The sequence below is a fragment of the Tachypleus tridentatus genome, chromosome 1 (assembly GCF_004210375.1).
Source record: "Tachypleus tridentatus isolate NWPU-2018 chromosome 1, ASM421037v1, whole genome shotgun sequence".
Taxonomy (NCBI): domain Eukaryota; kingdom Metazoa; phylum Arthropoda; class Merostomata; order Xiphosura; family Limulidae; genus Tachypleus; species Tachypleus tridentatus.
In genome coordinates, this window is record NC_134825.1 from 104210283 (window position 1) to 104221385 (window position 11103).

The 11103-nt window shown below is 34.6% G+C and overlaps 1 protein-coding gene across 1 annotated transcript; it reads left to right on the forward strand.

The window, feature by feature from the left end:
• Window positions 1–4311: 4311 nt before the first annotated feature.
• On the forward strand, window positions 4312–7924 carry LOC143257393 (uncharacterized). The gene is made up of 2 exons (XM_076515989.1): window positions 4312–4332; window positions 6683–7924. Exon 2 carries the CDS (start codon window positions 6700–6702, stop codon window positions 7633–7635), a length of 936 nt encoding a protein of 311 aa, XP_076372104.1. The 5' UTR covers window positions 4312–4332; window positions 6683–6699; the 3' UTR covers window positions 7636–7924.
• The last annotated feature ends 3179 nt before the right edge of the window (window positions 7925–11103 follow it).

Consider the following 11103-nt stretch of genomic DNA (forward strand, 5'->3'; position numbering starts at 1 on the left):
TGATTTATTGTTACATCTTATTACATTATTTGTTAAAGTCACGGTTAAATTTTATTAGATTGAAATTAAAATGTTGGTATGACAGCCTGATCTTAGTCATGATTTTGTGGTACATCTTATTACATTATTAGTTAAAGTCACGGTTAAATTTTATTAGATTCCTGGTTGTACTTGACCAACCCTTACTTTTATTTACAGTAATAAATCTGTTGTTAAGTTTCGCTGGTGCCACGTGATAACATTTCTATATATCGCTTGCATATTTTGTTTTTGTATTAATATGTTTATCTTGTATATAAAAGATCAAAATTGTTCGTTGTTCCTGAATAAGGCATATTTGCTATCAAAATATATGTACTACGCTTTCAAGATGAAGCCATTATCGTTGTTTTAAAATATTGTTAGCCAATTTATTGTGCTCGCAAAATATGCCTTCGTACAGACGTAGGCCTAATAAGTTCGACTCTTTTGGTTGACGTGAGGTCTTTTATAATTTCTCTAACTTATCCTGTTGATATAAATAATTTATTTGAAGTCACATACCCAGTATTCGAACCTGAATTTCTTTTTCGTTTAAATATGTTCATTTTGCTAGGACTAATATGCTGAAATACTGATCTGTTTGAAGTTGGGCACCTATTTGATACTCAGACAATTGTTGTCATAATTTCTTGAAATCTATAGAATAATTATACTTTTCGGCAACTTTCTGAGGATGAATAAAAACTAACCCTTTTCTTGTCAGATGAGAAATGGCAGTCTGAGTTACACCGTCATATTATTCCAAAAACGTCGTTGTTTGTGTTTAAGGGCTATTGAATTTACGTAATTGTCTACATCTGAAGTAAACCTTTATTATAATTGTAAAATATGTTTGGTCTAGGAGGTTATTCCTAATTTTCAATTACGCTAGAACCAAATTAACTATCTTATAAGGTACTTTGGGTTAATATTTAATAAGTCCCAAAAGGGCTTGAAAGACAATCAGAAACTACAGCCCCGTTCGTGAAACTAAAGTTTGGTCTTACTGAAGTATGAATGAAATTAGTAACGGAAGGTGTAATTGTCATTTACTTTTTAAAATTAACACCTTACGTATTAATATAAATAGAATTGAAAGATATTAAACTTGAATTTCTCATTGTATTTAACTCGTTATGACACCTTTTCATAGGCTGGAGCACAGGATCCGAGACTTCAAAGTAAAAATTTTGCTGTTGAGAAAAGAAAACGGGAGTCTCCGTGAAAACCCACTTTCATTATCAGTGCGCTGAATAAAATTACTCTCACCGCTCACGGTGGAAGGAAGAAAAAAAGACGAGGTTAATACACATTATAAACACATAAAATTGGCTACGCTGGTGAGAAGCCGCTGGTGAGGGGTGAAATCATGGATGACGTGTACTGGGTGGGTTGTTTTCCTGCAGGAAGTCTGTCTACCTTGATCAAAGATCGTAGAAAATAGACGTATTTATGTGGCTAAACGAGGAACCAATGTAAGTATACTCAAGACGACTGGTATGGATATTACTTTATTTTAATTAAAGTCTTAATACCAACACCAGCCATTGTGAAAAAGCATTTTTACTTCAACTGTGTTTCTTGTTATCACGAGGACCTGATGACTGTTCAAAAGATATAATTCAGGTCGGATATTTGGTCCAGGTCGAAACTGTAAGACTTCTTCAAATACTTTTTGTTTTTTTTTAAGCTATGTAGTGACGTGTACAAGATTATAATGCATGCGTTTGCTCCCACATGATTGGCTTACATCAACCAAATAGTTCCTGGTTGGTGGCGGACGTGGTGAATTGTCTTGTAAATAAATAGATTTGTGCGTGTGTTTTGTTTTGTTTTTGTGGAAAGATATTTTGATTGCTTTGTCACATTTTATAAATAAATGTATATATAATAATAATAATAATAATAATAAATTTATTAAGCAATAAATATACTGAGAAACTCTGCGAAACCTTTAAAATTTGTTGAATAATCACAGAGAAAATATAACCAAAAATAAAATAATCTTAAAGAATATTCTACACGATCGATATACAAATAGCAGCAAAAGTTTTGACTGAAAAATGTTTAGAAAATATTTCTTTTCAGCCAACTGTTCCATTAACGTCCACTCAGTGATACTACAAACTGTCTCAACATAACTGGTCAAAAAATATTTTCCTACACACTTAAAGTACGAAAGAGCAAAGAGTTGGTCGAATCGAGACTGTACTTCCCTTAACTTGTAGCATCATTAGGGCTCTCTTAACAAACATTATCCGAATAATCAAATTAGAATTCATAATACAGATAATTTAATAATAATAGTTATTTAATAATCTTAACTTGTTCCTTAAAGATCGACTTGGCTCTAAAATACATGATGTCTGTAGTCTATTAGGATTTTTATCAATAATATTAGGCCTAAAACTTCTGAAACATGTACAGTATAGTGTGGGTTTTATGAATAATATTAGACTTAAAACTTATAGAATATCTTCTTTCTACACTTATAGTGTATCACGTTCCTAAATTATGGCGAACGTTTTTACATAACGGGACATAAACCATGGACCCACTGATTCACAGTACAGACACGCTAACCACTGATACATCAATTACTTGGAATAACGGTGAACACCATAATAAAGCAACACCACACGAATATTATGCAGCTTTCGTGTCAATAAATTTGATAAAATAAGTAGTTCGCTCTCCCTCTAGATATTTGGGTTTAAAACTTTGTACACCCAGGAGGGTCAGGTACACTAGTCCTCTTCCTTTACATTGTTTGAGTGGACTTATTAATATATTTCAAGTAAATACAGAGAGCCAGAGTGATAACTCTACCTCGGGCCCTTTTCATGGCAATGTCCATGTATATTGTTCTTTCATTTTTTTTAAATAAGTTTAAAACTAGGTGCCTGTTTTATTTTAACACTAGTTTTTTGTTTTATTATTATTATTATATATATATAATGTATGTATGTTAAATATTATTTTTAACTTGATTTTTATCTTAATGATCTGATGTACAAGTTTAACAGGGAGAGGTGTTTAGGTCTCTCTTCTAATGTACAAATTTAACGGGGAGAGGTGTTTAGGTCTCTCTTCTAATGTACAAATTTAACGGGGAGAGGTGTTTAGGTCTCTCTTCTAATGTACAAATTTAACGGGGAGAGGTGTTTAGGTCTCTCTTCTAATGTACAAGTTTAACAGGAAGAGGTGTTTAGGTCTCTCTTCTAATGTACAAGTTTATCGGGGAGAGGTGTTTAGGTCTCTCTTCTAATGTACAAGTTTATCGGGGAGAGGTGTTTAGGTCTCTCTTCATCATATATGCAATATCTGTCTAGTTCGCATAACAACTCATTTTTTCGCCAATTTTTATTGTACTATGTAGAAGAGTATCTGGTATTGTTTCTGTATTTGTGCATGAACTTTGAAGAAATGCTTTGGGTACTCTGTATGCTGTTGTAATTGATGTGTTCTGTAATGTTTGGAGTTTGGTTTGAATTTGTTTTACACTTATATTGATCCATTCAGGAGCTGCATAGTGTATTACAGGTCTAATGTATGTTTTGTATATTTTAATGATGTTTTCAGGTGTTGTTCCACAATTTTTACCAGTTAGACTCCTAACATAGTTTAATATTCGCCAAATTTTAGTTTTTATGTTATTTACATGTTTTATCCAGGTAAGTTTAGAATCATGTGTAAACATTTTACAGATGTAGCAGTCTGGAGAAGCTCTGTGTTCATGTAAATCTGGGGTTGAACTTTTTGTTCATTTTGAAAATATCATTGTGTCTTCGCTGTGTTTACTTTAATGAATAGTTAGACAGTGGTTTGTTTTGTTTTAATTTCGCGCAAAGCTACACGAGGGCTATCTGCACAATTTAGATACTGTATTGTGATTTTGCTGTAAACTTCATCTTGTACCAATACTTATCGTATAAATGTTTCAATATTAATTATCATTGGTTCAATGACATATCAGTGTTCTCTTAAAGCATAAATCAACGAGTGAATTGCACAACTGGAAGTGAAAGATGTATTATTTTTACGTCAGGCTTACGTCAGAGTGTGAGGTACACAGTAGCGTAACGTGTGCAAAAGACTCCCGACGATTTAATACTCTGGCATTTAAACGCGCTGTCCAGTTTTCTATTGGCTATTGGAAAATACATATGAGAAGAGCGAGCTCTGGAAGACTGCCAGTGATATATTAGAACTAAAAGGTATGAGTTGTGTAATTTTGTTTCATTTAACTGAAATAAAACTGCAGATTGCGCCCTGATCATCGCACAGACAGAATTTCAAGAGAGTTTGTTGGTACGGTTACAGCAAAGAGCACATTTCGTTAATCTTTTAATGTGCGTGATTCGATAGTTTTGTAACTTCATCCCGGGACGTTTCTCGGGAGCAAGTCTTTAAATTATTACCATTACACTAACATAACGTGTTCTGGCATTATCCGATAGACCTCGTCGGCACTGTACGTATCACATATATTGTAGTTAATGTATTATTGTATATTCTTCTTTGCTATCACTCGTAAGTTGTTGTAATTATTGTACATCACTACAAACCTTTCTTCTTAAGAACGTTAAATATTACTGGTGAACCTAACTAAATCCTCCATCTGGTAAGTCATGGGTTACTGTTTAACTTATTTTGGTTAGGAATCTCGAAGATAACTGAAGCCCCTCTAACAAAGAAAATCTGTAATGTACGAAAGCACCACTGTGTTGGAACTATTCACCTGTGTATCAAGTTCCAATAAGTATATTATTATCAGAAACATCTGTTCTATGGTTGTGCTTTAGTTCTGTAGTTAAGTCGTCAGTACATTTCACAGATGAGTCTAGAAACGTGATGGTTTCTGTTGGTGTGTCATGTCCATCTGATTTGTTTGGTGTCAGTGACTAGGGAAAGCTGTTTAATTACTTCAAAATCTTATATATTATAACCATAAATTCTTACGTCAAAACAAAGCACATTGAAGTTAAACAAAATACGTTGCATTTTGTAAAAGAGATCCTAGGGCACAAGTTATAATGGGGGATTATAAAATGTATCCTAGGTTTTGGAGGTGACTGAGGAAGTAGGACCCACATTGCGGTGGGGATACACCGTATATCAGTCTTAACCTCCATTTCGCTAGTCCCACATAAGAAAATTAGAAGTGCGAGGTATGGGTGCTCAAACCCACAACGTCCCACATCTATAACATATTGGGTATAGGAGTTCTGACTTCAAGAGGTAAGTTTCATGTCACTTATCCCCAAATGGTGTAGTGCCTTAGTTTCCTTATTTTAATTTCTTCGTGTTTTTTTCTTATTCTTATTTTAACTTGGGAGAGCAATTCCCTTCCCAGAATGAAGGGTGATATAGATGTAGGGCATTGTGGCCTTGAACAGCCACAGCTCGCTCTCCTAATTTTCTTATGTGAGACTAGCAAATTAGAGGTTAAGACTGATAGACGGTGTATCCCCACCGTAATGTGGGTCTTACCTCTGTAGTAACCTCAAAAACCTAGGATACAGTTTATAATCCCACGTTGTAGCTTGTACCCTAGGATCTTTTTTTTTTTTTTTAAATGCAGCGTATTTCGTTTAAATTTATTGTGTTTCGGTGTAAAAGTTTACGGTTTTAATATAATTAATCAGACGTTGGGATTTTCTGTTTGTAACGCTGTCCTTCCTTATGATGTTGTTTACTTATTTAGCTTCAATAGATGCGTTTATTTCACCATATATATATTGTACAAGAACTTTTAGACGTTCCCTGCTGAGGTTACTGATGAAATCTTGGTTTAACCTCACCGTAGATCCAATACTTAGCCTTTTGGGAGGTACATTTGCATATCATAAATATCTGTTAACAGTAACAGTTTAACTGAAATGGTTTACTTCGAGTTATCCTTGTACTAACAACTTTACCCATAGCAGAGGCATCACACATTAATGTAGAAATGTGTCAATATTTCGACGTCCTTTGAGTCGCCAAAATGGAAGATGCTCGTATGTTGTAACTTAGAAATGTCGTTAGATAATTATGCTGTTGCAGAGAAGAGAATCATGGTTTTCTGTAAGTAAAAAGTCAGAGTATTTAAAAGTTCTACCTCCCTTTCTGGATGTTTTGGATCTGTCTCGATAAAGAAACAAATTGTTAATCCATTCACTAATCTGGTAGAAGCGATTGTCTATTTGGGAAAGTACAAACTTTTGTTTTGCTTGTGTTTCAACCTCTCAATCGTAAGTCCGAACGAAATATTTTGATGAGTTAAAACTCGATTTTAAAATCCGATTACTTAATTCCAACGCAACATTCCTGTTCAATACTCACGTTGTTGACTCGTGATGTTCACGCGGAATTCAATTTATTTCAGAATACGTTGTAAGTTTAAATATTTAAATTTTGACAAATGTCTAACATTATTTTAAGCCAGGCTCAAAACGTATCTCATTTTCAGCACATTTTCTGAAATCTTTTGTTTTTTGTTTAGCGTAGGAATTTTAGATTATTTACAACTTTTTAATTACCGTGAAGAGATTATAACAAAACCTTAAGAGCATCAAGCTTGCAACTTCAGAAACCAGTCTTTATTTACGTGAAATTAGCAACAACTACTAGACGTAACTGTGGATATTTAAAACTAATGTCATTTCTTTCTATAAAGGTTGTTCACCGAGAACCATGGCACTAGATCTATATTTCAAAAACAGTGTGGGACCTTCCTTCAATGGTGCTCTGGCTTCGCTGGACTCGTTCGTTTCAACCATTCGTAGCTGCGACATCTCAAGAGAAAGTAAGTTTATGAAAATCGTACCACAGCTTCGCCACGATATTCGTGACGTCTACGAACAGATCGAAGAAGCAAACACCATCAGTTCTAACATAGTTCGACAATTCAATGAACAGTTGGAAGATTTAGTTAGGGAGGAAGGAAACTTGATGTACGAGAAAAGGTCAAAAGAGGAAGGTGTCGCTGAACTAAGGAATGCCATCAGTGGATTAAAGGCGGAGAAAACTGACCTCGAAAAGAGTGTGAAGGACAGCAGGAAACAAGAAAGGGAAGCTAATAAACTATTAGAGACTGCTAGAAACGAGCTACAAGCGAAACGAACTGAACAAAACATCGTACGTGGGGTTGGTATCGGTCTTTTTGCAATTCCTGTAGCTGGGTGGATTGCAGGATCCGCATTGGTGGCTGTAAGTTTCACAGCATTAGAAGAAAATGTCCAGAGAGCAGAAAAGGCTCGTGACAGTGCCAATGATCACGTGAATTCAACTCAAAGGCAACTTAACCATAACGTAAAACAACTTAACGATAACAAGGAACTTATGAAGATAAAAAAACAGGAACTTTCTGAAATAGACCAAAGACTAAACGACATAAAACAAAAGTTGAAGGACCAGAGGAGGCAAGTGAAGGTACAAGCAGAACTTAACGACAAGATAAAACAATGCTGTCATTTTGTTAGTGTTTGTTTTGGTCGAACTGAAGTACTGGAGTTTCAAAGTCGACATCTGTTTTGTTTTGAGCAGCTGATACTACCCCTTAGGGAGTTATCCTATCATCTGCTAGGAAGCCCCCCAGACACACTACAGGTTTATACAAGACGACTTTGATGTTCGAGACGTCGGCAAAAAACTGAAACAAATTTGTGAGAAAAACCCAAGAGTTGTTAAGATGATAGAAGACTTTCTTTAAATATGGCACAATTTAAGAGGACAACATGTGAAACACTACGTTCCTGTCAATCTGTATATATATAAAACGTTTATCTTGACTGTTTGTTTGTTTTTTAGTATAAAGTTTAGAAAACAGCTACGTTGGAAATGAAAATTATCTTCATTAAACCTAAATGTTGTAATAAGGTATTGTAAGTCATTTGTTAAATAAAAGCTGTTTCATTTGCTTCTGATTGGGTGTGTTAAAACCACGCACTCGTACTGAACCGTTCAGTATAGAATTTACTTTAGATAAATAATATAAAAGTTTACTTATGACACACCTACCTTCTTAGTTTAGTTAGTTTAGTGTAATAGTCACAATACGTATTCATTCCACACAAAACTAACATGGAAAAAACACATAAACAATATACACTCATCAATAAGAAAAAGGATTTCATATCTAAAGACTATAACTGGTAAACAATCAAAATGCGCACCGAACACCATTATACAAATATACAAGGCTTACATCCGTCCACTAATAGAGTACGGATGTCAAGTAACATACAACATGTCAAACAACACACTCCAAAAAATCCAAGTGCAACAAAACAAAATATTAAAATCCGCATTCAGTTTACCATCTTTTACACCAACAAATTATCTACACCAAATTAGTAATTTACCAACTATAAGAGATAGAATAACAGAACTTTCTATGAAATATTATCGAAAAGCAGAAAACAGAAACAAACTAACGGCATCACTACACAAATTATCAAGTGCACCAACAAAATACATATCACCATACAACATATTTCAAGAATCACAATCCACTCAACAAAGAGTTTAAATACATAAAACTATGTTATTAACATGAATTCCTTTTTTTTCAGGTACAGGGCACACGACAGGCAAAACTTTCGGCGCCTGTCGTGTGAAAGTGGGTTTTCTCGGTACCCTGTTTCCCCACATCAAAATCTTCAGGCATTTGATTTCTAGATCCCAGCCCAGGCAACCTTTTGCCAGACCCAGAATCGGGCCGTTTGATTTGATCTGAACTTGAATGAATTACATTCATGTTCACATCTACCCAACTTTTCTTTTCGAGACAGGTCCCGACCTTTCCTTCTTTCCACTGCTACCTTTGCCTCCACCCAAAAGACCATTTAGTGAGACATTCCTCACCCCAAAAAGTCAAGAATAATAACGATAATTAATTTATTAAAATAATAATAATAATAAAAAAAACCCACCACTTAATCCTAATAACAATCCACGAAAGGGGACGAAGAGGAACTACAAAGTTCCTGAACACCCCAGTTGGAGAGAGAACTCTTCGGATTTCTCTCTCTCTAAACTGAACCCCTGCCACGTTAGTTTAGTTTAGTTTTAGTGTAATAGTCCCGTTTCCCCCCACAGCAAAATCTCTGGCATCGGACCTGTAGGTCCCAGCCTCATTCTGAAAAGGGCCGTTTACCCAGTCAAGGGTATCTAATCAATTACAGTAAATTTTAAAACCAATTGCCAGCCGCTAGGGTTCTCCATCCTCGAGCCAAAGTCTGGCTCACTTCACTTTCGCTGCTTTCGTCCAGTTCTCCCGTCCTTCCTCTCACTCACAAATACTTTTGAAATGTTAAAAATAAAGTAAAAACTCCATGGATATTGTAAAACATTTCTCACGTAAGGGGACGAAGAGGAACTATAAAGTTCCTGAACACCCCAGTTGGAGAGAGAACTCTTCTGATTTCTCTCTCTCTAAACTGAACCCCTGCCACGTTAGTTTAGTTTAGTACCTACTGCACTCTAGTGGATAACAGGTGAACTTCGGTAATTTACCTTGGTAACTATGTATCGTCATGACTTGACCGCGAGATTACAATGTTTTAACAAGTACTGGATCAATGTTCAGTTACAAAGTTTAAGATAATGCTTCATATGGCTGGAGAAGCTATTTTAAAATGGCCGCGCTGTTTTCCACGGACATGTAAAAAACAGAATATATTACATGATAAGATAACACAGAGGGCGTAGTAGTATCAAATCCTTAGTGTACATTCGGTTGCAGGTTACATTTATCTTCTGGCTGGTTACCTACATCAAAAATAACGAGTGATGGCTATATGAAATCATAAGGGTGTGGATAGATGATGGGGACTAGATTACATCTTTGGAATACGTTGCAGGTCATGGTTCAATCAAATTTTCAGGGTAAATATTGGGTGAGTAGATGGTGGTGGCTGTAAAAAATCTTCAGGCTCTCCATAGTTGTTGGTGGTTATATTAAATATTTAGGGTTCTTAGTGGTTGGTTGATACATTCAATATTGAGGTTGTTGTTATATTAAATCATTAGGGCACACGGCAGGTGAGCAGATGGTGGTGGCTATATTAAATCTCCAGTTTGTTAATGGATGGTGGTTATAATAAGTCTTTAGATAACATGGTGGACAGCAACTATATTAAATATTCAGGTTGTGGTGTCTATTATGTTTTCAGGATATAAAGTGTGAAAGGTTGTATGAATTAAAATAAACAATGAAAACCCTGTTCAGTTAACTACACAACTGGTTGAACACTTGGTCCAATAAGTAATATCTAATCTCGATGTGGATTTGGTAAGGTTTTCTAAAGACAGTTTTCACAGTTTGGTATTCATCTGAAATCAGCATTAGTAAACACCTTAAACTACCAACAACCTTTTGATGAAAATGGACATTAGCATGGCTTTAGAAACACGTGAACCTTTCACAGGTAGAAACTAATTTTATGTCTTCAGTCATAAACTTAAGAACAACATAAAATTACACTGAGTGATGTAACACTAAAGAACTGATATAATAATTAAGTAAACGTAATAACCGTGTGATAACATAAAATTACACTGAGTGATGTGACACTAAAGAACTGATATAATAAATAAACCTAATAACCTTGTGATAACATAAAATTACACTGAGTGATGTAACACTAAAGAACTGATATAATAATTAAATAAACATAATAACTGTGTGATAACATAAAATTACACTGAGGGATGTGACACTAAAGAACTGATATAATAATTAAGTAAACGTAATAACCGTGTGATAACATAAAATTACACTGAGTGATGTAACACTAAAGAATTGATATAATAATTAAGTAAACATAATAACCGTGTGATAACATAAAATTACACTGAGTGATGTAACACTAAAGAACTGATATAATAATTAAGTAAACGTAATAACAGTGTGATAACATCATTCAGGTGTTTAGAATGTTCATCCTTTTCATGGTGCTGAGTTTATGTAACTGTTAAACCTCAGTTAAAGAGTTTTATTGTTACAGATAGAAAAGTTAACTGTATTTTGTATGCAGTTTAACCCTAATTTTAGTTGCTTTAAAACTTCCTCCAGTTGCATGTATAATATTTAAC

What these genes read in the sequence shown, in the direction of transcription:
- LOC143257393 (XM_076515989.1), top strand. Translation starts at nt 6,700, where the DNA reads ATGGCACTAGATCTATATTTCAAAAACAGTGTGGGACCTTCCTTCAAT.